Here is a 27,031-nt window from a genome sequence, read left to right as displayed (position 1 = left end):
CTGAGTAAACAAATACTTTTAAAACAGGCTCTGAAATAACCATGGAATTGAAGCTTGCCTAATCTTGAGAGGTAGGGGGCTGAATACTGCAGCTTGGGTTCTGAGTGGTTTATATCGACCCTGCAGGGGTTTGACGGTTGAGGGTTTGCCTAGAGAAGAGAGAGTACCTTACAACATCCCTGCAGTATTATCCATGGCTTTTATCCTTGCACTGCAGGCTGGGCCTAGAGAATAGTATATAACAACCATGCAATATAGCTCACCAATATGTCTCTGTTCCAGGTAAGAGGACTTTGGTGAGAGTAGTGTACAGCAGCACTGCAATGTAGTCCACTATTATCGCATGCCAAAGGTGGGGTTACTTAAGTTGCTCCCTCGGACCTCTGCCCAGGGAAATAAAAGCATTAGTTGTGTGGAGAAGCCTCACCCTCTGTTTACTTCTATGCAGACTGGTTGTTACCGTATTTTTCGCCCTATAGGACGCTCCGGCCTATAGGACGCACCTATTTTTTGGGGGGGGAAATCAAGGGAAAAAATTTGATTTCCCCCCAGGTTTGCGCAGCCATCCCCAAACTAGAAGAGGGAGACGGAGCCTCCAGATCACGTCGGGGAATAGCGGGATGGCGGCGCTTCGACATCCCGCTATTCCCCGAGCTTGTGGGGCTGGTGGGGGGGAGAAGCAGGCTTGCTTCTCCCCCCCCCCAGCCTCCAGATCACGTCGGGGAATAGCGGGATGGCGGCGCTTCGCCATCCCGCTATTCCCCGAGCTTGTGGGGCTGGCGGGGGATGAGAAGCAGGCTTGCTTCTCCCACCCCCAGCCTCTAGATCACGTCGGGGAATAGCGGGATGGCGGCGCTTCGCCATCCCGCTATTCCCCGAGCTTGTGGGGCTGGCGGGGGGGAGAAGCAGGCTTGCTTCTCCCCCCCCCAGCCTTCAGATCACGTCGGGGAATAGCGGGATGGCGGCGCTTCGCCATCCCCCTATCCCCCGAGCTTGTGGGGCTGGCGGGGGGAGAGAAGCAGGCTTGCTTCTCCCCCCCCCCAGCCTTCAGATCACGTCGGGGAATAGCGGGATGGCGGCGCTTCGCCATCCCCCTATCCCCCGAGCTTGTGGGGCTGGCGGGGGGGAGAAGCAGGCTTGCTTCTCCCCCCCCCCCAGCCTCCAGATCACGTCGGGGAATAGCGGGATGGCGGCGCTTCGCCATCCCGCTATTCCCCGAGCTTGTGGGGCTGGCGGGGGGGGGGAGAAGCAGGCTTGCTTCTCCCACCCCCAGCCTCCAGATCGGGTCGGGGAATAGCGGGATGGCGGCGCTTCGCCATCCCGCTATTCCCCGAGCTTGTGGGGCTGGCGGGGGGGGGGGGGAGAAGCAGGCTTGCTTCGCCCACCCCCAGCCTCCAGATCAGGTCGGGGAATAGCGGCATGGCAGCGCTTCGCCATCCCGCTATTCCCCGAGCTTGTGGGGCTGGCGGGGGGGGGAGGGAGAAGCAGCCTTGCTTCTCCCCCCGCCAGCCTCCCGATCAGGTCGGGGAATAGCAGGATGGCGGCGCTGCGCCTCCCCGCTGTCCCCAGCTTTTGGGTGCAGGCTGCTGCCTGCGAGCCCGCGGGACATCCCGCCGGGCTTGCAAGACTTGGGATAGCTTCCTGAAGCCTGGAGAGCGAGAGGGGTCGGTGCGCTCTGACCCCTCTCGCTCTCCAGGCTTCAGCGAAAGCCTGCATTCGCCCCATAGGACGCACCCAGATTTCCCCTTCATTTTTGGAGGGGAAAAAGTGCGTCCTATAGGGCGAAAAATACGGTACTTTCTAATTATTATTTTTTTAAATTACACACGAGCTAAGACCCAAACTAAGCAGGGGCTGCTGCCTTCAGTGTTTCTTGAAGCCCTTTAGCTACAGACTCAGAGACACACATCCCACACACCATTTTGTTATGGGGCTCCACTTGTCTATTTCTTTAACATTTCTCATGTGCCTTAATTTCCTAGGGTGATATAAGGTGGCATCAGACCACAGAGCATGATTAGTGAGGGTAAGCAGGACTAGTAATTTTTACACAGTGTGGTATGTAGACTGGACAGCTAAACCCAATGTTGAAATCTTGACTCAACTTGCATTAGCCCTCCATTAAACAATATATGCAAACAAATTTGAAACAGAGTAAGATACTGGCTAATGCTTAGTGTGGCTAAGCCTTCAATTTCAGTGTCTGAGTACACGAATGCAGCATTGGTGTTCTGTGGGCCTCACTATCACTGGCTTCAGGGAGTTGATTTGATTGAAGTTATTGTTTCTTGGATTGCTCTGTTATCACCCCTGCATAAAAAAGACACACCTTAAATGTAGAAGTGAAATGTAATCTCGAATCAGTAAAACTATAATGCTGCCATTTAAATCATTTGAGTATTGAGGGATACATTTTCTAAAATTGACCTAAATACTGTAATTACTTTCAGATCATTATGTACAATAGAGGTGAACAGGTCATTTCTTCATGATTTCTATAAAGTCCAGATAAATACATTTTGGGGAGGGATTTATGTGTCAGAATAATTCTTTCTGAGAAGTGTTATGAATTAGCAGCTAGCTTTAGTTTCCTTTTTTTTTTTTTTTGTAGGACTAATGATTTCACCAAAGCCAGATACTGCACTGGAATTTTTCCTGAGCAAAAATAAGTCAGCAAGTTACACTGCTTATGTGACAAAACTTCACGACTTTTTAGGAGGTATGTATAAATATATTTTGCAAGAAACTTATTTAAAATATTAACAGGAATGAAAAGTAGCTCCCTTCCATCTGTTAGGTCTAGAACGTGATCAGGTCATTGTATTTCCCCCCTTGGAACTTTTTAGGTTCCAAAAAAAATTAAATTATTATTGTGTATACAAGAGTGAGGTAGCTTTGTTCAAAGTTTTGAGAACTGGCAATCTGAACAACAAGTCTTCTGAAAGTCAGTAGGCACATCCTCTGTATTTAATTGAAACATGTCATAAACTGTGTATACTCTGCTAAAAAGAAAAATGTATTCTGTATCAAGTCAGCTTCTATTCTGTATTAATAATTTCTTACTGAAGGTTCTAGGCCTTACCCAACTTTTAGAAAATTATGTTGGTGGCTTATTTCTTGTCTACATATGCTGCCATCTTTGAGAGTGGAGACCTAGTTGCCATCAGTCACACCTCTTAAGATGCTCAAGATTGGTCACTGCTGCAGTCGCCATGAGACTGGTCTTGAAAATATTTCATAAATGTCAACTGGTAGAGAATGCTGCCTGCCGTATGTTGAAGGGAAATGGGAGCATATTCCATACCAGGAGACTGAGGTGCCATGAGGCAGTGTGTCACTAGTAGATGCGAAAAGGTTCTTGTATGATTGTCCAGGGTCCTTCTGGTGAAAGAGACTGGGCTGTGAAGGTGTTCAGGAGCAGTGAGAAATCTCCTAAAACCAGAGGGCTAATGCTGCACTGTAAACCATACTTGGGAACCTTGGAGGAAAAATGCACAACAATGTATTCAAATAATACAAGGCTGTATAATCCCAACCATTTTAGCATGTAATAAACCTGTGTCATTGCAGTCTACTTTGGAAGCTGGAGATATCTGTATGCTACTTTGGTTGAAAGCCACTGGGCTGGACCTTCTGTCTTAAATTAGTAGAGTGCCTAGTTCTGCCATCTAGCATCAGCAAGCTTTCTTCTGCCATTAACTGCCATAGAAGTATGCCTTGAGTAAAAAGCATGCCAAAAAAGCAGCACATTTGGTACATGGATAGCACTGGGGGGGGGGTCATTTGTGATCTAAATGGCCACCCTCCAAGTACTAATCTGTGGGCTAGAACAGTTCAACCCCCTGCCATACATGGTTATAATGTTGGCATTGTTTCTATGTATGAAATGTATACCCTGTGCTATGAGGTTACTGACTCGTGGAAAGCTATGGAGCAAACATACTTTGAAAAATCTCTGCAAGGGGCAGGCCAACAGTGTTCTTGTTGCATTTCCAGAATGCATGCCATTCCACTTGCAATTGTATTTATATGAGAGAACACATGCAAGACTGATTTCTGCCTTTCATTATAAATGAAATTGAGCAGACGTAACACACCCTAGTTAATATTTGGCAAAGCTGCCAGTGCTTTGGAAGCCGGATCTAGGACTACTGGTCCTTCTAGACAGGGAAGGGAGTCCTAGGGAATTGCATTTGAAACTGGTGTGGTTTTCTCTTCTGTATTCTTGGATAGAAAGTTGCAGGACACTTCACACTGCCAGCTACAGTTTATAAGTGGGCATCTGGGATACTTGTAGCAGTGCATTTGGGTAGCTGAGGAAGGAAGATTGGCAAATTGCATCTGTACCTTGTCTATTACCCATTCACAGCAAGCAGAAGCAAATTATCCACAGTTGCAGATTTCATGATGAAATGGCATGTTTTCCACAAGAATATTTTAAACAGTATTCAGACTTTTAGTTCAAACTGAAATTCTGCCCTGAACTGCTACATGCACATAAACACCAGTATGCTACCCTTTGTGAATCCATCTGAATTGTAACTGACATTGTGATAATTGTAGGCTGTGAAGAAATGGGTAAAGTTTATTGGTAAAGTTTATTTAATGCAATCTTGTGAATAATCCCACAAATATTATGAACCTTCAGTTCTTTACTAGTCTGCTACTATCCTGTGTTTCCTTACTGGCTGTGAAGGAGGTAGAGGGACAAGGTAGAGGGATTCCTGTTTGTTGCCAGCATGGAAACAGAGTACAGGCTTGAGCTAGGCAGAGAAGCAAGGACCAGGTTTTGCAGGATTCACAATAAGATTGCTTCTCCTAGGTAAATGCATAACATTAGAGTTGTAGAAAGAAGGGTAATACAATTTGTCATGACTGTAATAAGTAGTTGGTTGGGTTTGATTAGATTAAATTGGTAAGACATTATTTATTTATTTATTTATTTAATGAATGAACTGTTGAGATGATTTATGTTTTCTAGGTCCTGGTTTTATAAAAATGTGATTGCTTTATTATGTTTTTTGTAACTTGATTATAGCCAAAATCAAAATAAAGTATGTGTATAAAATATATATTTAAAAGAAAGGAAAGAAGGAATAAGAGTATAGTGGTACCTCTAGATGCAAACGGGATCCGTATCGGAGCCCCGTTCACATCTAGAAGCAAACGTAACCTGTGTCTGCGCGTGTCACGTTTTGGCCTTCTGCGCATGTGCGTGACGTCATTTTGAGGTCTGCGCAAGCGGCGAAACCCGGAAGTAACGCACTCTGTTACTTCTGGGTTGGCGCGGAGCGCAACTCGAACGTGCTCATCCCAAAGCATATTCAACCCGAGGTATGACTGTAACTGCCCTTGCTGATGAAAGGGAACAAAATTGGTTTGACCTTTCCTGGAGCAGGTTATACTGGGGTATGGATGTGCACTTGATTCCTTAGTTTAGCCAAGAACCTGTTTACACAAGGTACACCCTCCTCCATAACTCTTGTTAGATTGGATTTTCTTAGTTCAAGCCTATGCATATTTATTCTGCAGTAAACCCACTTGTTCGTTGCTTTAATGTAAGTGTGCATAGAGTTGCAGCCTTAATTTTGCAGCACTGGGGACACAGGAATGGATGAAAGTGGTGGAACTGCCCAGCATCAAAACTAGAAATCTGATGGTTGGGAACTTAAGTAAAGAGATGGTGTTAAGTAGCTGTGCTCTGCTTCCCATGCTTAGGCATGCTCATATTTATTGTTTTACATGTTGCAGGTGAGAGTAGAAAGAAGGGGGGGAAATAAAGGTGGCAGAAGGTGAAAAGTGAGTTGACAGACAGAGCATAAGAGACAGAGAAAGGTGAACGAAGGTGGCCGAGGCGATGACAGGAGGAAAGTGAGAGGAGAAATGAATAGAAGGCAAATGAGAGTGGAGCTGAAAGTAAGAGAAGGTGACTGAGAAAGCGAAGGCAAGCTACAGTGGAAGGAAAGATGAATGAAAAAGGAGATTGCAGCAAGCATGGATGCTTTTTTGATAAGAACAACGCAGATTTGAATGTACTGTTGACATGCCTTTATTCAGTATGAAACACACTGCAGAGAGATATCCCAGAAAGTAAAAAACAACAACTAGTAAGTCTGTCTGCAAGTTCAACCATTGTTGTATTAAATATGGTCTTATTTGTATTGAGAAAAGTAACTTGCCAATGACCCATGTTGAAAGAGTAGCAACTAAGTTGGAAACCATCAAATTTGTCTAGGCACTTAGAAACACTGCAGTTAAGCTGTAAAAAGAAAACTGCTAAATTCTAGAACTTCATTGGAACATACACTAAAAGCCTCATTTCTGGTATTGTATTGGAGACTTTTATTGGCAACTTCCATTTTGTGTGCCCCGAAATACCTGGTACAGTGGTGCCTCGCAAGACGAAAAGAATCCGTTCTGTGATTCTCTTCGTCTAGCGTTTTTTTCGTCTTGCGAAGCAAGCCCATTGACTGATTAGTGCTATTAGCGGCTTTTAGCGGCTTATCTACTGATCGGATCAGCTGATAAGCGGCTTAGCAGCTTAGGAAAAGGGGGGGGGAGGGAAAAAACCAGCAGGAACTCGCAAGACATTGTCGTCTTGCGAAGCAAGCCCATAGGAAATTCGTTTTGCGAAGCACCTCCAAAACGGAAAACTCTTTCGTCTAGCGAGTTTTCCGTCTTGCGAGGCATTCGTCTTGTGGGGCACCACTGTATAGCAATGGTTTTGAAGCTGAAATCTATACCTTTGTCAGGCACCACAATTGATTTTTTTAAAAGGTTTATCTCAAAAGATAAAAATGTAAAATCATGAAAAATTCACAACTATAATTGATGACAATCCTGTTTTAAGACTACAGATAGCTCACTACAGTGGTACCTCAGGTTAAGAACTTAATTTGTTCTGGAGGTCCGTTCTTATTCTTAACCTGAAGCACCGCTTTAGCTAATGGTGAAACCTTGCTTGGGTGCTGTATTTTTATGCTGCGAACTGCCCTGAGATCTACAGATAAAGGGCAGTATAAAAGGTAAAGGTACCCCTGCCCGAACGGGCCAGTCTTGACAGACTCTGGGGTTTGTGCGCCCATCTCACATCTATAGGCCGGGGGCCAGCGCTGTCCGGAGACACTTCCGGGTCACGTGGCCAGCGTGACAAAGCTGCATCTGGCGAGCCAGTGCAGCACACGGAACGCCGTACAATTGTAATAAATACATAAATAAAAGTAATATTTTTCCTGAGTCTCAAATATTAATATCAGATCTAGAATTGCATTCAGTTATATACTCGGTAGGGACGCGGGTGGCGCTGTGGTCTAAACCACGGAGCCTAGGGCTTGCCAATCGAAAGGTCGGCGGTTTGAATCCCCGCAATGGGGTGAGCTCCCGTTGCTTGGTCCCTGCTCCTGCCAACCTAGCATTTCAAAAGCATGTCAAAGTGCAAGTAGATAAATAGGTACTGCTCCAGCAGGAAGGTAAACGGTGTATCCGTGCACTGCTCTAGGTTTGCCAGAAGCAGCTCAGTCATGCTGGCCGCATGACCTGGAAAAGCTGTCTGCGGACAAACGTTGTCTCCCTTGGCCAGTAAAGCAAAATGAGCGCCGCAACCCCAGAGTCGTTCGCGACTGGACTTAACTGTCATGGGTCCTTTACCTTTTTATATACTTGGTAGGTAGGTAGAGGAACAAGAATAATAATAAATGAAACTTAAGTTTTCAAGAAGACATACTTTAAAGTTACCCTAGCAACAACTGAGACTGAAAATGCCACCTAATGGCTGAAGATTTATAGCATCACCACTCTAGTCTGCCAGCTATTGCTGATATATTTGTACTTTATTCATAGAATCATAGAATCATAGAGTTGGAAGAGACCACAAGGGCCATCGAGTCCAACCCCCTGCCAAGCAGGAAACACCATCAGAGCACTCCTGACATATGGTTGTCAAGCCTCTGCTTAAAGACCTCCAAAGTAGGAGACTCCACCACACTCCTTGGCAGCAAATTCCACTGTCGAACAGCTCTTACTGTCAGGAAGTTCTTCCTAATGTTTAGGTGGAATCTTCTTTCATAGAATCATAGAATCATAGAATCATAGAATCATAGAGTTGGAAGAGACCACAAGGGCCATCGAGTCCAACCCCCTGCCAAGCAGGAAACACCATCAGAGCACTCCTGACATGGTTGTCAAGCCTCTGCTTAAAGACCTCCAAAGCCTCTGTCAAGCCTCTGCTTAAAGACCTTTCTTGTAGTTTGGATCCATTGCTCCGTGTCCGCTTCTCCGGAGCAGCAGAAAACAACCTTTCTCCCTCCTCTATGTGACATCCTTTTATATATTTGAACATGGCTATCATATCACCCCTTAACCTCCTCTTCTCCAGGCTAAACATGCCCAGCTCCCTTAGCCGTTCCTCATAAGGCATCGTTTCCAGGCCTTTGACCATTTTGGTTGCCCTCCTCTGGACACGTTCCAGTTTGTCAGTGTCCTTCTTGAACTGTGGTGCCCAGAACTGGACACAGTACTCCAGGTGTGGTCTGACCAGAGCAGAATACAGTGGCACTATTACTTCCCTTGATCTAGATGCTATACTCCTATTGATGCAGCCCAGAATTGCATTGGCTTTTTTAGCTGCCGCGTCACACTGTTGGCTCATGTCAAGTTTGTGGTCAACCAAGACTCCTAGATCCTTTTCACATGTACTGCTCTCAAGCCAGGTGTCCCCCATCTTGTATTTGTGCCTCTCATTTTTTTTGCCCAAGTGCAATACTTTACATTTCTCCCTGTTAAAATTCATCTTGTTTGTTTTTGCCCAGTTCTCTAATCTGTCAAGGTCGTGATCCTGTCCTCTGGGGTGTTAGCCACCCCTCCCAGTTTGGTGTCATCTGCAAATTTGATCAGGATGCCCTTGAGTCCATCATCCAAGTCGTTGATAAAGATGTTGAATAAGACCGGGCCCAAGACAGAACCCTGTGGCACCCCACTAGTCACTCTTCTCCAGGATGAAGAGGAACCATTGATGAGCACCCTTTGGGTTCTATTGGGGTCTGCTCTTTTATGTTTATTTTTGTGTTTCCTGTCACCTGTCCGGTCCCCAGATCTGTCAGACCCTTAAGGGTGAGCAAGTTTAAAGCTTCTGGATGGGAAGCTCTTATTTTCCTCCAGCAGTTACTGAGCTTCTTGTTTTTGGCACATCTCCAACATCTGCTATCACTTCTGATGGGCCGCAAATGGGCCCACACCAGGCCTTAGAGTTGTAGCCCTTATTCTAGTGGGAGTTTGGAGAGTGGCCAGTGAGGATCTTTCTCTTTTGAGTAGATCAAAGCTCTTTACAAATCATCAGAAATTTAATCAGTGCAATGATAATAAAGCACATGTTGCACCATGCTTGGACGTTAATGAACTTAAAATTCTAAATCCAGCAGGAGACATCAGTTTTGCAATGAATTAAAACCAGTAGCATCTGTTACCATTTGGTGCCAGCTACCTTTTGAGCTAGTTTTCAGCAAAGATGACCTTGAGATTGCTAACAGGTTCCAGCTCCAGATGCATGGACTTTTGAAACTTTTTGATTCTTATGTTGCAAGTAGGCTTCTAGGTGGATTTCAGCTATTAACAAATTGAAGGAATGCCACTGTACAATGCTACAGCAGTGTTAACTGAACCGCATGGCCCCAGTGTCCCCACATCATACTTTTCCAGTAGAGTTAAAGCAATCTATATTTCACTAGTTCTTTCTGTCCTTCACTTCAGGAAGAGTATTTATTGAATGTGTGTTGTAGTCGTCTGGGTGAATACTGAATATTGAATGTGTGTTACTTTATTTCAAAGCTTGGAAATCATTCTCCAAATTCTTTGAAGCTGTTAAGTCAATAGTTTTTATATGTATTGAATTAATGAGTGCATAATGTGATGCATTGAATTGTTTCCCCCAGCGTATAATGAATCAAAGCAGGTGGATAACATCCCGTGTACTCCAGGACAACTCTTTCTCCAGGATTCTGATGCTGAAAAAAAAGTGTGCAAATTTAATCGTTCTAACTTGGGACCATGCTCTGGACTACAAGATGCAACTTTTGGTTATGCTAAAGGAACACCATGTGTTATTGTAAAAATGAATAGAGTAAGTATATTGACTCTTTATAGCTTTCTAAAACTTACCTATGTTTCTGCTGGCAACTGCGTTTCAAGTGGAAGGATAGTTTGTAGTGACCGGCTGGCCCTTGCAATCAGGCAGCATCACTTAAGGCATGTCTGTGTTCACTCCAGTGCACCTATGGAACACCTGCATGAGCAAGCTTCTTAACTGATACCCATGTTGGAGTGCTTTATAGATGCCGTTAGAAACGCCTGTGAAGCTACCCTCAGTTTTGAATTTGGAGAGAAAGCAATTGCATACCTGTGTCATTTCTTTCAGGCTAATTTTATTGCATTTTTACTGCATAAAGGAGCAGCATTTTGTCCTGTTTTCCCTTCGTATCCCCAGGAGCTTCGAAATCATGTAACTTTTGTGCTTTAGAGCACTAAACTATTAGCAGTATATTTCTGGGCTGAATGCCAGTACTGCTACTGCTAATAACAAGGGCCCTACCTGCGTCATGCAAGAGATTATCTGCCAGTTGGCCAAAATTGTTCGTCACAAAACTATACAAAACTGTTTTAACGTGTCTTGCTAGAAAGAAAGATAAGGGCTGTGATTTGACTTACTGCAACCTCTTGCTGCAGACTTTTTAGCTAAAATATTTCATTATTCGGCAGTTGACTGCATGTTATGTGACATGTCTCTTGCATATGCCATCTGGATTCAGCTATTAATGTTACATGCCTAATTTGAAGTAATGAACTGCTGCTGCTCAAAATGTCATGTGGAAGTGGAACCCTCTGAGTGCTGTTGTGGCTGTACTTTAAAACAGGGCAGTTCTGCAGTACCTGATCATGAAGACTCTGCTTATTAATATTTTGCTTCCTTATTGAGAACTCTCTCTTTCTGTACAAAAACCATTGCATAGGTAACACAGCTGTTGGATAAGGCACACATTTGTTGCACATCTTACAAAACTGTTATGACTGAGTTGATTACCTTAATGAGATTGCAGCAGAGCCCAGCTTCTGCCTCTTGTCAAATCTTATTGGCAGTGATGTTAGGAAAGAGGGAGAGGGGCATTGCATTGTGTTCAACATGCCAAAGCTGCTTATTTTCAGCAGGCACATTAGGAGACAATATTTGTGGATTTGTACATTTGGTGTTTGCAAGTGGGCCTACTGAAAATAAGCAGCTTTGGCATAGTTGAACTTGAAAAGCTGCCTTTCATTACCCTTTCCCCTGAACCTCTGAATATACAAACTTCTTAATTTGGGAACAGTAACTTTTCTGTAAAGTGGATCACAGAAAAATTAACCTTTTGATAAAGAGAATTCCTTGCAGCCTTGCTATAATTCGCTTTTTTCCACATTTACAACATAAGTAATAAGGTATTCCCTTCACCTACAAAAAGGAGTTTATAGAGATTCTTCTACATTTCAGATAATTGGATTAAAACCTCAAGGAATGCCAGCTATAACATGTGAAGCTAAGGTGAGTATTTTCATATAAGAATGTGCATATATTCATGTTGTTAAAGCAAGTTTAGGGAAGCAAATTTACTATAAAGTCATAGATGTTGTGAGTATTTTTAGTCCTTTGTTCATTTATAAAAGCTAGCAATTTCCCTTTTATCTTTGGCTCAGTTAGTTGCTCAGCTTGAAAGTGTTGTTTTTATAGTTTTCATTTAGAATAGATATTATGGGTTCCTCATATTTACTTTTTTCTTTTGTTCCATTTCATAACCAACCTTTTGTTTTTCTCTGCATGCTGCAAATGCACCTTACACAATATATTTATGGTGGGTAAGAAAATGAACACTGAAGTAGTTTAGATTATAACATCTTAGCATTTGAATTGTTCATCTGTAAGCACACTCCATTTTCTTCAAAATCTGTTTCTTTGTTATAAATGTTCCATGTGCTTTAAACATTTATCTGTGTGCAGATTTGTGTGTGTGAGTGAGAGAAAGTAAATGCAGGTTCCGTGCCCCCCAATTCAGAGTTGAATGAATTTGTTTTTCAGAAGTATGTGTCCTCCTCATCCCTTATTCCTATGTAGCAAATCCTTCCCTGATCTGAATCTAAATCAAAGCTGGGTTCTCAAAGTAATTTTAGATTGACTCAGCTTCATTAAAAAAAAATATTATTGGTTTTTAAAAAATTACAAAAGAATCAGTTTTAATTTGAATTTGAATTGTGAGGGCCACACAGCTAAGGTGAGGGAAGTGAGAGAGCAGGGTGTATGCGTGACTAATGTCTTGATTTCAAAAGCAAGGCTCAATTAAGACTAGATACTTTAGAAATGAGCAAAAAAGACACAGATATAATTATTGTTACAAATACATATACTATCCAAGTGAAACTAATAAATATAGTATTATCTGCATATATACTATAAGAATATTATATGTGCATGTGTGTATGCCACCTGTACATATTTTTCTTACTGCTTTGACAGTGGCCCAGATTGCTCATGCTTTCTCTTCCTGATACAAGCCAGAGCAACAAACCACATTTCCTGGTTTAGAATTTCATCCGAACATGGTTATTTCACTCAGACCATAATTGGTAAGCTGAGAACAAACCTTGGCTTCAAATCATGGTTTGCTTGGTGCAAAACAACCTGTGCGGGGGGGGGGGGAGCAAAGCACATGCTCATTCAGAGTAAACCTTTAACAATAGTTTACTGTGATGTGTGAACATTGCTAATATTGTATCTGTAAAACCTTTGCACCCTTTTAACCCAATTTAGCAATGTGTTCTAGGTGTGGAAGTGTTGGCACAAAAATTGTTCTGGGTCTAAAGCTGGTGTGGATTGTAGCTGGTGTGGGTTGTTTTCAGACATCTAAAGTCCTTTTTGGGGTAGATGTGTTTACATCCATAATTGTTTTTACATGGGTTAACACTTGTCATGCACGTGACTGGCAGATTAAAAAGAACATTAATAATGGCCCCTGGATGACATCTTGAGATGTGGTGTAATGGTTAGAGCAAAGCTTTCTAAACTCTATGTTGTGACACATTAGTGTGTCAGCTGCAGTGTCGTGTTAATGCTCCCTTTGCTCTTCCCGGGACTGAAAAGGGGCTAGTTTAACCTCCGGTTTGTTGGTAAAACTGAACTACTGTGTTGTGAAATGATGCATGTCTAGAAAGTGTGTCATTGACATGCAAAGTTTGGAAAGCTCTGGGTTAGAGTGTTGGACTATAACCTGGGAGACCAGGGTATGAATTCCTACTCAGCCATGAAGCTCACTGGGTGACCTTGGGCCAGTCACTATCTCTTAAGACTAACCTACCTCACAAGCTTGTGAAGATGAAATGGGGTGGAGAACCATGTACACCACATTTTAGTTACTTGGAAGATAAAGGTGGTATATAAATGTAAATGAATACGTTGGAGAATGGATATCACGAAGGCAGTGTATCATATGCAGCATAATTCTTTTAGCTACTTCATTTCCTCTTTGCCAGCCTATACTGTTCTGTACTTCTGAATCAAATATATGTGTTTCACCTTATGTGACCCAATGGTGTAATAACATTCATTTTACCTCCTTCTGCTTCTTTCTGTCCAATAGCTTAAAATTAGGATCACACCAGAAAGCAGCTGTTGTAACTAAAGTGAAATATACTGTGTAATGTTTTCCCCAAACATTTTGTACTATATATGGCATGCTGACTACTTGGAACAGTTGAAGTTTTATTCCTGTGGTGAGATACAACTTGTTGCTTGACATGCTTTCCACAACTGAAGTTCTCTGCTAAATTCAATCAACAAAAAATTTAAAGTGCATAGTTTTCATCCAGCTTTCCCCACAATGGTTAAATTTATGCAAATTAAAAGAACATCAGCTCTTGCTTCACCATAATTTTTCTCAGCTCTTATTTTTGGTGATGGAATATACTGGCTTTGATGCATGTATCATGATGCATTAGTTGCAAGGCTGATTCAGGCATTATTTGGGAGCATTTTCTTTCTTTTTAGTGGAGGATTTTGTTATACACCAGGCCAGACTTGGAGGGTCAGAAGAGTTCCATCTCCTTTATCAGAAAACTTTATTCATGTTGCAGCAGGCTTAGGCTTTGCTCCTGGTGTTGAGCCAGAGAAACAGAGAAACAGATTGCAGATGATTGATGCTGAATGTCCTTTCCAGCGTTGATGAGCCTGATAGACTCACTTGTTTTCTAGGAAACTGTGGTCCATGAATCAGGCTGCATGAAAAATAGAGTGCAAGTGGTGGAAGTCTCACCATGAAATGGAATGAACACTGGTTATGTTAGTGCACATAATCATGCCTAGCATATGGTAGTGTGAATATGGTAGTGTGAATAGCAAAAAAGCTGCTCTTCACAGTCTGCATTGCATCCTCAAGCAGAGGCTATTTCAAGTATTCTGCACTTGACCGTGTACACCAGTAATCTGTATGCCTCATTAACTGGTTGAGTTCTATGTGTTGTAAGCACTTCATTGCATAACTTGGAAAGAGGCAGTAGTTTGGACTTAAGTATCAACCAGTCATAAATATCCCCTTTTTAGGGATGGTGATAGACAATATTGTGGAGGAGCAGTCAGACTTCCTTGGATGATACAGATTATCACCCATTCCATTCATTGGTTCAGTCCTGAAACAGTCCTGGTCGCCCTGATAGATACCGTATTTTTCGCTCCTTAAGACACACCTAGTCCGTCCCTCCGCGCAGCATTTGCTTCGTAAGATGCACAGACATTTTCCCTTTCTTTTTAGGAGGAATAAAGTGTGTCTTGTGGAGTGAAAAATACGGTAATCTTTATTGAGAATGGGACAAAAGAAGTGTGACCTTGCTCTTTTTTCACAGATCTGTCTGGTTTCTGGACCAGCTTCATGTGATAGGTATTAGGGATCCCCGTGTTAACAGTGGTTCCACTACTACCTGTGTGGAGGATTTTCATCCCCCTGGAGTGCTACAGGGCACTAATCCCCAATGCCATTTAATACCCACGTGAAGCTGTTGAGAGCAAGGATGCTTATGACACTCAGTTCTATTTCTTCAAAACTGAATCAGAGGTGGTCATAGGGACCCTGAACCAGGGTATTGGTGGGCCAGAAGAGGGGAAATAACTGAGCTTCAATCCTGACAGACAGAGGAACAAGAGAAATCTGCTAATTGCCTGTTCTGGATGTAGTTGCACTCTTTTTGAAGGATCAGATGCATAGTCTGGAGTTGCTATTGGATCCAGCTTTGTCACTAGAGGCCCTGGTGGATAGGAGAACCTTCTACTAACTTCACTAGTATACAACACCTGTGGCTGTTCCTAGACCAAGATAGCTTGACCATAGCAGTCCATGCATTGGTTACTTCAATGCATTCAATGTAGGGCTTGCCATGTGGTTGGTTCAGAAACCACAGTTAGTGGAGAATGCTTCAGAGCAATTGTTGACAGCAGTGGAATCCTGCCAACCTATTACACCACCTCTGCTCAAAAATCTGCACTGGATACTTATTTGCTACTGAGTTTAGTTCAAGGTTTTACTGTTTGTGTACAAGGCCTTTCATAGTTTGGGGCTGGTGTACTTGAAAGACCACTTTGTCCTGTTCATTCTGTGGAATATATAATGTTCTTTCTACATTTGTGAAGTCTGTTTTCTAGTATGGCAGCTCATTAGCCATACACCCTTTCTGTACTGTTTTAGACACCTGCTAAAAACTTCATTTCAGCAAGCCTACCCAGACATATAATTTAGTTAAGTATACATGTTTTAAAATTTTGCTGATTCATGTATATGTGGATTTAATTATATTTTATGTATATTACAGATTCTTTTGATTGAGTGGTTTATATTGTTTTCTCAAATTAAGATTGCAGGCAGCATGGAAACACATGGCATATACTTCCAAGTGCATAATATGTCAGTGGCTAGTGTTTTTCTTTTCTTTTTCCAAATACGATGGACACTGTCTGCTTAAAATAACTAGATTCTTTGGAAGCTGAACAGTTCAGTGATTTCAACATTCCAAAAGATGTCTCTTCCATGTGGATCTAGAGGTGATCAAAGTCTGAATTGAGTCTAGACACACAGCCACATTGCTGGGGTATCAAGAGAGGCAGGCTCTGAATGGATAATGCCTGACACAGTGGCACTAAGAAAAGGGATGGTGTCATCCCTGTGGTCATTGCAATGACAGGAAATCACAGCTTTTATGACATCCATGGAAGCATTTTCTGTTCTGTTTGTGCAGTTGTGAAATATTGTGCAAAGGCTGCTCAGGTAGCATGTGCTGTGGTTGCAAGGTCTGTGAAGTTTGTTGATACTAGTATTTCACTGTTACACTTGTGTGTTATAGCACACGTCTTTTTATTTGTCATTTATTTCTTACATGCCTACCTCCTTCCCACCACACAATTATTCAAGTTTTTTAACTTTACATGAGGAGGTATTTTTGGCTTGGACTTACCTGCAACTATTGTTTTACTGGACAAGGAGTAGCATTGAAGGGCATGGCTTGCTTTTTACTTTGTCCTGCTTAGTAACTACCATCAGGTATTTTATTTGTATGGCATTGCTGGGTACACCTGACCTGATAACAAAGGGCTAAGCAAGCTTAACTTTTTGTGTCTGGCTTTCTGAATATTCACCCTAACATCATTTTAAGCGAACAAAATAAAGAGTTTAACTGTATTTATTGTGCTTTTATTTTTGCTTGCCCACAAACTATTTTTTTTAAAAAAAACTTGGTTTTTATATATATATATATATATAATCTCCCATCTATAGGAACAAGGCAAGGCTATGATAACTACTTTTCCTCCTGAGGGAAAACTTGATTTAATGTATTTCCCATACTATGGAAAAAGATTACATGTGAGTATATCTAAATTGTGCTGCTTTACCTCAAAACAATTTACTGAATACAATCTTTTGAAATTGTTATTTAAACTAACTATTGTTATTTAACTAGACTGCCCGCAACTGAACATCACTCCCTGTGCACTTCTTTAAATTTGTGAGGGTGGGTTGGTAGTACATGTAAGCTAGCATTCAGACTTGATACTGCTCAGCCAAGGAGCCACAATTCATCCCTTAATAATAATAATAATTTATTATTTATACCCTGCCCATCTGGCTGAGTTTCCCCAGCCACTCTGGGCGGCTTCCAATCAAGTGTTAAAAACAGTACAGCATTAAATATTAAAAACTTCCCTAAACAGGGCTGCCTTCAGATGTCTTTTAAAAAGAAGATAGCTGCTTATTTCCTTCACATCTGAAGGCGGGCGTTCCACAGGGTGGGCGCCACTACTGAGAAGGCCCTCTGTCTGGTTCCCTGTAACCTCACTTCTTGCAATGAGGGAACTGCCAGAAGGCCCTTGGCGCTGGATCTCAGTGTCCGGGCTAAACGATGGGGGTGGAGACGCTCCTTCAGTTATACAGGAGCCAATGCAGATCTCTCAGGACCGGTGTTATGTGGTCCCAGCGGCCACTCCCAGTCACCAGTCTAGCTGCCATATTCTGGATTAATTGCAGTTTCTGGGTCACCTTCAAAGGTAGCCCCACGTAGATCGCATTGCAGTAGTCCAAGCGGGAGATAACTAGAGAACTTTAGGCCTCTCCACCTGCTGGTTCAGATATTATATGAGAGTTTTGCTATTGGGCCGTACGTGTGCCCAGGGCTAAAGGGGCATGCTGCAGTACAGTATTCCATGGGGCATTGAAATTGTAAATGAGGCTCTTGCTCATAGGAGGGCCCTGTGACCCTATGGGTGTTGCTGTACTCCCACTATCATCCTTTGTGATGATAGGCATTGGCATCTCCGATATATGTTTTACCATTTAATCTATTTTCTGTCATATTCCAGTAAGAAAGAGTTGATGGCTGAGACTGCAATGTTTTATGCATGCTTGGGAACAGGAAGTGCCGAATACAGCAGAGCTTGATTCTGAATAAGCAATAATAGATAAAGCTGAAAGTCTCACAAGCCCATTTGCCAGTGCCGCTGTGTGCCCAACATTTACTTGGTCTAAAAAGCTATAACGAAGACACATTTGAGATGTGATTTGGGGCAATTAGGGCACCTTCAGGAGAGTTTATTATTTTTAATTAAAAAGATCTTCTCTCTCATTCTCTCTCACTAGCCAAACTACCTACAGCCACTAGTAGCTGTTCAACTAGAATTTAACACAACCAGTACCAAAGAAGATGTAACGGTTGAATGCAAGATCACAGGATCAAGCAATTTAAAAAATGAAGATGATCGTGACAAGTTTCTGGGACGCGTTTCCTTCAAATTTCTGATAACTGAATAGAAGTCAACAGTGTCTTCACAAAGTAAACCTTGTGTGATTTTTTTTTGTATCAGCGGGACCTGCCATTCTAGAAGATGAGACCACCTTTGAGAAGCATAGGGTGGGACGTGGCATTCAGGGTAGCATAATAATGTGCTTCCAAATCATGTTTTAAATCCTTCACAAAATAACTGCATGTCAAGCTTTTGCCTGCCCTGTTGGACCAGTGTACAGACATAGTTTGTCATTTTAGGGACCTGTAAATAACTTCCAAACATGTAATCATGGTGGTCTTTGTCCTGTTCCAAAATGTGGGCTTTATCCCCAAGTGAGTGTCTCAAATGTGCTGTGCTATGTAAATATTGTATTGGTTTAACACTGGTTTAACTATCATATCAATACCAACACAGTTTTAGGAGAAAATTTCAAACTTCCCAACCTCTCATAGTGAGTTGTGTTTTGTGCAGGGATGCCTTAAGTCCTGTATTGGGTTGGAGGAAGTGGACTTTAAGTGTCAAAAATCAATACTAACATTATTTAAATACTGAACTAGTCTGTTGTGCTTGTCATCATGCAGGTATTGTGTGTTTGTGTAAAGTTTGGTCTAGATTTGATATTTTAGTTGAGAAACTGATTGTCATCGTATTAAATGCTTGCTGTTATGTGGAGCACAGATAAAACCAATACAATGTCACTTTTAAAACATTTTTAGTTGAACTATTGGTATGAACATTTCTTTATGTTTATGGTTTAGAAACTTGGTAATGGTTGTACTGCAAAGCTGCTTGGAAGAAAAGACCTCACTATGTGGGAGTAGACTTACACTTTCCAATAAAAAAAATCCCTGGAAGGAGAAATGTCTGTTTAAATTTTTAAAGCTCAAAATAAGGACTGTATTGATTAAACATTCCTTTGTTTAATTTATATAGTTTGGGATGAGTTAATGTTCTATGTTTTGCTGCTGGGTACACACAACCACACACTAACAACCTTTAAACACCAAACTTTGTTTCAAAGGTTGTGAAGTCCTCTCTTCATTCTCGCATATAAGATCTTTTAAGCCAGGCCTTCCTAGGAAGGGAGCTGCTCAGAGCATGGCCATTATGAAATTTGTAACCAATTCCAGTAGGTGTGTGTATATGATAGAGAATTTGGAAATGGAGGTGCTAAATGGCCAGAAAATGTAAAAAGATACAGTCCGACAATTCTGTGTAGACCTTAAATGTGTACAAGATGAGCACAAGGGACCATTTCAACAACATTTATACTGGGGTTTTGTTATATAGGTGTGGGCAGGGGAAAACATTGGTCTTCAGCTCTGAAACTAATAGAATCAAATTAATTATGTCCTAGTTCAGCAATTTTACAATAGAAATTCCCATGACCTTTCCTTTGTAAACTTATGCCCTCCAGAGCAAAGCTGTTAGGCAGTTGTGTCTAACTAAATAACTACTGATGCAACTTGAAGACTGCATGGAAGAGACCAAAAAGGAAATTAAGTTCCATCCTACATTCTCCTACAGAGTGACTTGCTCGGCTTTCTGTATCGCTACCCCTTTTGGATTCAAGCTAATTCCTACAAACTATAGTTTAACTTTAAATTCGGACCTAAATCTTGCCCTTGCTGGAATGGTTTGCTTTTCCAGGGAGAGAAATGGTTTACATGGTGAGTACATTTGTGGATTTCTGTTAAGGGAATATCTGTCCTTTACTAATGCTATATAATTGTGCAGCAATTGGCTGGATATATAGACTGCAAATGTAAGGAATCTGCTCTTAAGGCAACCTCTGCAGTCAGTAAATTTGCTAGTTATTCCCAGGCTTGGCTTACCATAATTTTCATTAATTACAAAGTTTAAAGGGGTGAGGGGTCCATATATGCATCTTTATGCAGCATATTGCTACTGAACTTGTAAAGCAATGTGGATAGGGGAAGAATAAAATTCAGGTTAAAAGTTATGTAATGTGCCATTGCTTGAAATAGCTGTGGGCCTCTTCTGTGCATACAGCAGATGCATTTTGACAAACACAAATGCAATCGTAGCTAAAGCAGAACAAAATCCACTCTGAAGCCTCTCCAGCTACTGGAGGTTTTAGAGGCCCATGAGCCCACCTCACCCTATTTATCACAGCTTTTGCATTTGTCCTATTTATAAGGGGGACTAACAAGTAGCAGCTTTACACAGTATCAACTTGTTGAAGTCACACACAGAAGAGTGGCTAAACAGTCCTTTCCTTCCTCCCCTTCTCTCACTCAGCTATGGGAAATACCATTTGCGTGAGTGATTAATTGAACTGAGATAGATTAGTTGAACTAAAAGCCAGACCTGACTTTTAGTGCAACTAATTTAACAGTTAAAAAAACACTGTATTTGTCTTCCTAGCCAGAAGGTAGCTCTTCACTACTCCAGTATGGATGCTTCCAGATTTAGTACAGGGGAGATGCAGGGATTACTTTTCCAGACACAATGATAAACTCATTGACGAAAGAACATTCATGCAGCAGGGGAGTGTGGCTGGAGATGCAGATGCCAAGGAATGCTTTTTATCTAAGAAATCAGCTGAAACTATTCCATGATTCTCAGGAGCTGGCCACTGTCATTTATACTTGACACACTACCAGGTTCAACTACCAGAGTGCATTCTACAGAGTGCTACCTATTCTAAGGCTAGTGTTGCTTATTTTCTGAGAACAATGTACATGCTGTGCTTCTCACAGGCCCGTTAGCTTTAGTGTCCAATACGAAGTGTATTTAAAAACACTTACCCAATCTTTACTTTAAAAAGCTCAATGTAGCTACCACCAAAAGTTCCAGTTACTGCCTTCTTGTTTTATCATTGCTGTATCTGCCAACCTAGACTCTTTGGGAGGAGAGGCAAGATACAAATCAAATTATTAACAGTAATTATAAAGCCCCAAACCAGCAAGGGCTGGTATATTTTGGATAACAGCATTGCCCTTACAAACCTGCTCTCTCCTTGAGATGTGAAGGTGAGGATATGCTTAGAAGGGCTGGTCATTTATAAAATGAAGTCCTTTAGAGAACACAGCAGGATGTGCTCTCTCTTGACAAGCCTATTTGGGGAACAGCCATATTGGGGATCCCCCCTTGCACCATTTGTGTGCCTTCTGCCTGCTAGGAAAAATAATTCTAGAAGGCACTAAATAGAGAGCAGAGGAATATAAGTATGGAGGTGGGAATAGAAGTATGGAAGCTCCAGGGGTATGCCAGGCGAACAGGAGAGCTCTGGATCCTGTGGATGCAAAATATTCCCTACCTCCTTTCCTCCCGATAATTACTGAAGCACTGAAGGATGGATGATAGGGATGGACCTCACTCTGCAAAGAGGTAAAGACCGTTAAGACTGCCCATAATTTCCTATTGCTGCCTGTACTTGATAGTACAATTTACAGTAACTTGTAATCTGTTTTTTGCTCTGCCTACAGATTATTCAGCTTTCAGGTATAACATTCTGTATTTCTACTCTTGAACATTGGAAAGGGAACTGCATATGTTTATATTATCCCTGCCCTATAATTTAATGGCTACATCATAACATTAACAATTTCTCCCTTTCTGCTGTCAGTGATTGGATGAAAGGTGCCATTTAGCAGGGCAAAGAATTTCAATAAATGGGAAAGAGAGGTGTAGAAAGAACACTAGTGTAACTATGGCTAAGCTCGAGGATGTGAAATGAATTTTTTTCTAGGTGTAATCCATAACTACAAACTTCTTAGATTTCTTGCTTCTCTGCAAATACTTTGACGCTGTAGCTGCAGTTGCTGAATTCATACTTGTATCTGCGCATTTACTGCAGTATAATCTGAAACTACATGTATCTTCACACCATGAATTAATGGTGTAACTGAACCCTGCAGCTTGAAAGGTTTGTCTGATACAGCAAACCCCCCTCCCAAAAAAAAACAAGTCTTGGAGCCCAGTATTTGTGATAGAAGCTTTTCTGGATTAGAGCCTACTCCACCAGGGCATTCAGTGTTATCCTCACATGGAGAAGAAACTATAGTCTCAACTCAGGACTAAATAACCAAATGTAATGATCAATTCTAGTTCAGCAATTCATAGTGGTCTTCTTTAGGGCTGGACGATATATATATATATATATAGAGAGAGAGAGAGAGAGAGAGAGACCGCAGTTTCATAATTTTTGACCTGGCAATATATTGCAAATCATGATGTGTGTGTTTAGGAAAGTTTTTAATGTTTGATGTTTTTTCGTGTTTTTAATACAGTGGTACCTTGGGTTACAGACACTTCAGGTTACAGACCCATAAATAGTACCTCGGGTTAAGAACTTTACTTCAGGATGAGAACAGAAAAGGGGGAGGCCCCATTAGCTAAAGTGGTGCTTCAGGTTAAGAACAGACCTCCAGAACGAATTAAGTTCTTAACCCGAGGTACCACTGTATTCTATTGGGAGCCACCCAGAGTGGCTGGGGAAACCCAGCCAGATGGGCAGGGTATAAATAATAAATTATTATTATTACACATGATGCAACAATCATGATGCCGGGGGAAACGTGAAGACAGTCAATGCCTCCCTAGTCTTCTTTGAAGTTTATTTGCTAATGTTGCTGCCTTAAGTCATTATTTATGTCTAGGACACTGAAATGTTCCCGAGCAGTTTCTAGAGATTACATGTTTTGGTCAGATTTCAATTGCCTCTAGGTCACTCTGCTGCTAACTGTTCTCTAACAAAGGAACTTCAAAGGGAGACTGCAACATAAAACTGCTGCACTAGCTCTTATCAGTAACTTGCATTTGTTTTGCCCTGAAATGACACAATGGTTTCTCCTCCACAAAGGCTATTAGTTAACACCTGTTCGTGGTTTTTGTCATTGCTCACCATGTTTATACTGTGTACATTTAAGCTTTATAAGTAGCTGACAGTACCTTTTGCAGATCATGGTATATATTTCTTCTCTGTCCTCATCCGTTAAGTGAGCATAACCTTTCATGGCTACAATTGAATTGGTTCTAGTCCAGAATATTTTAGGTGCATTTGTAACTGGCTGACTCATCATTTGTGGGAAAAAGTAAGTGTCACAAGGTTCTGTCCTGGGCCCGTTGTTGTTCAACATCTTTATAAACAAATTGGATGAAGGCATTAGGGGGGTGGTCATAAAATCTGCAGATGACCCCAAACTCTGAGAGGTAACCAATGCTGCTGAAGATAGAACCTGGATTCAATATGACCTTAATAGTTTGAAGAACTGGGCCCAAACTAATAAAATTTCAATAGTGACAAATTTAGGAAGAACCAGCTGCACAATATAAGATGGGGAACACTAGGCTTGCCAGTAGTGCATGTGAAAAGATTAGGGGGAAAGACCACAAGTTTCAGATGAGTCAAGCCTTATGAGGAATGCTTGAAGGAGTTAGGCATGTTTAGCCTGGCAAAGAAGAGATATGATAGCCATTTTCAAATATCTCAAGGGCTGCCACATGGAGGATGGAGCAACCTTGTTTTCTCTGGAGGGTAGGACCCAAACCAATGGCTTCAAGTTACAAGAAAGGAGATTCAGACTAAACATCAGCAAGAACTTTCTGACATTAAGAGCTGTTCAACATTGGAACAGACTCCCATGAGATGTGGTGGACTCTCCTTCCTTGGAGGTTTTTAAGCAGAGGTTGGATGACCACCTGTCATGTATGATCTAGTTGAGATTCCTGCATTGCAAGGTGTTGGATTAGATGGTCCTCAGGGTCCCACCCAATTCTACAATTCACTGTTTCTATGATAAATTTGTTTGTTTTACAGATATCACAGAATGCCCCCCCCCAGCATCTTTACATCGCATTGCATCTGAAGAGGATTATAGGCTCCTATTGAGAGGGATGCACCTTGGACTATACAAAGCACTATCACAGGCTAAGCAAAATTGTCCTCTGCTTCTGGTTCATACTCTTTCTTAGGGGTGGGGGATTCTTTTCAGCCTGAGGGTCACATTTCCTCATGGGCACTCTTCCAGGAGTTGCAAACCAGTGGCAGGCAGGACCACGTGCAAATATGGGCAGAGCACTGAATTGACTCTAGTCATGCAATGTTTCTGCATGTTGTCTTCCAGCCAAGAAAAAAGCACCATCACAATTTAAGGATACTTCCTAGCTAGGCAAAAGCTCTCATGGTGGGACTGGGGAAGTTTCAAGGGCAGCATTTACGTCCACCCCCCATAAACAACAACTGTATCTTGATCTGTAAACACCCTGGGATTTCCCCGTCAGATTATTCAATGCAACTGCACCACACTCTTACTTTGGGCATCTCTTTCTCTTTGCCATCCATCCTGTGCTATAAAAAGAACTACATAGTATGCATGTAGCATCACAGAAACCCTTTTTCATGTCTCATTTTTAACGTGAACGCAGGCTTTACTTTATCTGGGATTACTTCATTATTGTGTATGCGTCAAACCCTGCTGCCGCTGTGCCCCCCCCCCCCGCCCCTCATATTTTAAGTAAACCTCTAATTAGCACTTCACTGAATGAAGGGATGAGTAGAACAAACATAATACTTACATTCAGGCATCTTTCATCCATGAGAGAAGCCAGGCCAGCAGTAAAAAGAAAAATGAAGCTCTGCTTCTTCTCTTAGGGCACTTCCATATTTTGCAGCTTGGATCACCAAGTCCAATATTATAATGACTCATCACTCCTGTAAACTTCAGAATTAAAGCAGCTGTATGAAGCAGAAGAAAAATAAAATGTCCTCTCTCTCGTCATCTATCTCGCAATGATATGACATTAGTAGGTCAACAATTTTTCTCAGCACAAAGCAAATAACTTTTCTTCCCAAAATACACACCACTACTGAATTGCTCTTCTCTGTGCTGTTTGGGCGCTGCAGCCTTCACGCTTGTTCTTTGAGATCCCTACTCTATAACCTGATCTGGTATCATCAGTAATGTTAACAATGGAGGCCTGTCTTGAATGATCCAGTTCTCTTACACAGCCACCAACAGTTACCATTATTTGCTTACCACTGTTTCCATGTATCCAAGCTTCTCTTAAGAATTCTCCCTACTTTCTTCCCCCCCTTTATTTTGTATAACTGAAAAAAAGCTTTTAAATAGTTGTTTGAAACATTCCTCCTGCCTGCTTCTCATGTGCTACCACTGGCTGATGGCTGACATCTTTAAACATTTTTCTGCTGTGGTCTCTCTTTCTCCCTCTGCTGACAGAACTGGACCAGAGTCTAAAGGCAGGGCCCTAGACTATTGCTGGACTTAACTCCCATCATTCCTTGACCATTGGCCGTGCTTTTTCAAGAGAAGGGGAATGGAAATTATACTCATCTGGCCAGCTGAAAGTTCCCTACCCTAGGGTAATCCTAACATTTCCTCCCATCAGCTGGATCCTCCTTCAAAATAAAAAGTAGGGATTCAGAGCTTCAAAAGCCCACGAAAAAGCACAATGAACTTGTTTGACTTTTTCTTAAAAGGTAAAAGGAGTGAAAGTTGTATGCATCCATAAAAGCAACAGATTTTTCTTGTAGTGAAAATTTAACTTGCAATTTTGGCAGTGACCACAATAATAAATCCCTCTCTCTCAAAACAGTCATTTTAACTTCTTAATTAGGGTATACTTGAGTAATTGTAGAGTATGAGAAGCCAAAGCTATACCTGCAGGTTGGGACACTGCTCCCTGGCATCGAGGTTTAAAACAAGTCTTAAACTGGTACAGATTTCAGAATGTTCCAGGAAGAACACACCTTTTCTGTAACTGATTCTTGATCCATGTAATTATCTTGCCCATGCCAGAGGCTGTGATAACTGTTCTAACTTGCCTCTGCCTGTGGCACTAAGTAGTGTAGTTTTAAAATCAGTGAGGAGATATTTCAAAAGCACAAATGGTTAATTAAATAAAGCTAAATCTTCTGAGTCATTTCCTGTACCTTCTCATTCCTGGTTTATAGCTGTCCTTGCCCCCTCACTTTCACCTAAATGGAACAATGGGACAGCCATTTTATAATACTCACATTTCAGGTTGGGAATAGAATTAGCAATATGCACAAATAAGAAGGGTTCTTAAACCAGAACTTGATAATAGTATGTCACGGCAATGTATTCTTTGCCATTCTCCAGGACAGGGCTGGGGAAACCTTGGCTCACCAGATGCTGCTGAACTTCAGCTGGCTTCATCTTTGGCCTTGCTGTCCGAGACTGATGAGGACTGGAGTGCAACAGGTTTCCCAGCCCTGCTGTAGGACCAGAAAGGTCCACTGTGGGTTCACAGGGGCTACAATTCAGGGAGCAGAAATGCACTTAGAAGTTGACTGTTGCTATATAGAGTCATCCATAAAATTGCCATGAACTAGTAGAAAGGATTTGATAGTAATGGGGCATATCTAGATCATTACATACAAAATTCAGAAAGATGTGGAATGGCAAAGAGCAGACTTTTTCCTGACTTGGAAACACTTTGTTTTTGAACTGCATGGCTGTGCAATTCAAACAGGGATCTCCCCAGTCCCATTCCGACATCTTATGCACTTTATCACATGGACTCTACTTTTGAGTGAACTTGAATGAGATTGAACTGTTCATAGAATCATAGAATCATAGAGTTGGAAGAGACCACAAGGGCCATCGAGTCCAACCCCCTGCCAAGCAGGAAACACCATCAGAGCACTCCTGACATATGTTCACTTTCTTTGGATGACAGAGTGTGTTATGC

The 27,031-nt window shown here is 41.8% G+C and overlaps 1 protein-coding gene and 2 long non-coding RNA genes across 4 annotated transcripts in view; 2 read left to right on the top strand and 1 right to left on the bottom strand.

Moving 5' to 3' along the window:
- Positions 1-19,259, top strand: part of ATP1B3 (ATPase Na+/K+ transporting subunit beta 3) — a 35,632-nt gene extending 16,373 nt beyond the window's left edge. The window contains exons 3-7 of the mRNA XM_082224631.1: positions 2,612-2,719; positions 9,927-10,114; positions 11,516-11,566; positions 16,830-16,916; positions 18,186-19,259. Of these exons, the coding sequence (XP_082080757.1) occupies positions 2,612-2,719; positions 9,927-10,114; positions 11,516-11,566; positions 16,830-16,916; positions 18,186-18,356 (605 nt within the window). The 3' untranslated portion in view covers positions 18,357-19,259. The remainder of the gene's footprint in view (positions 1-2,611; positions 2,720-9,926; positions 10,115-11,515; positions 11,567-16,829; positions 16,917-18,185) is intronic.
- LOC309533342 lies at positions 1,800-26,894 on the bottom strand. 2 transcript variants are annotated; one of them, XR_014220143.1, is made up of 3 exons: positions 24,875-26,894; positions 21,103-23,519; positions 1,800-2,310 (listed from the first exon to the last, which is right to left on the bottom strand). It is a non-coding gene; the product is annotated as an uncharacterized lncRNA (long non-coding RNA). The 2 variants fall into 2 exon arrangements; XR_014220144.1 differs by lacking the exon at positions 1,800-2,310 and having other exon boundaries at positions 19,848-23,519; positions 24,875-25,034; positions 26,250-26,894.
- Positions 11,573-14,589, top strand: LOC309533402. The gene is made up of 2 exons (XR_014220214.1): positions 11,573-13,442; positions 13,475-14,589. It is a non-coding gene; the product is annotated as an uncharacterized lncRNA (long non-coding RNA).
- Positions 26,895-27,031: the final 137 nt, after the last annotated feature.

The sequence above is a fragment of the Podarcis vaucheri genome (assembly GCF_965113315.1).
Source record: "Podarcis vaucheri genome assembly, chromosome: 5".
NCBI classification, from domain to species: domain Eukaryota; kingdom Metazoa; phylum Chordata; class Lepidosauria; order Squamata; family Lacertidae; genus Podarcis; species Podarcis vaucheri.
Note: the sequence above shows the minus strand (reverse complement) of the source record. Positions and strands in the feature narration are given on the sequence as shown.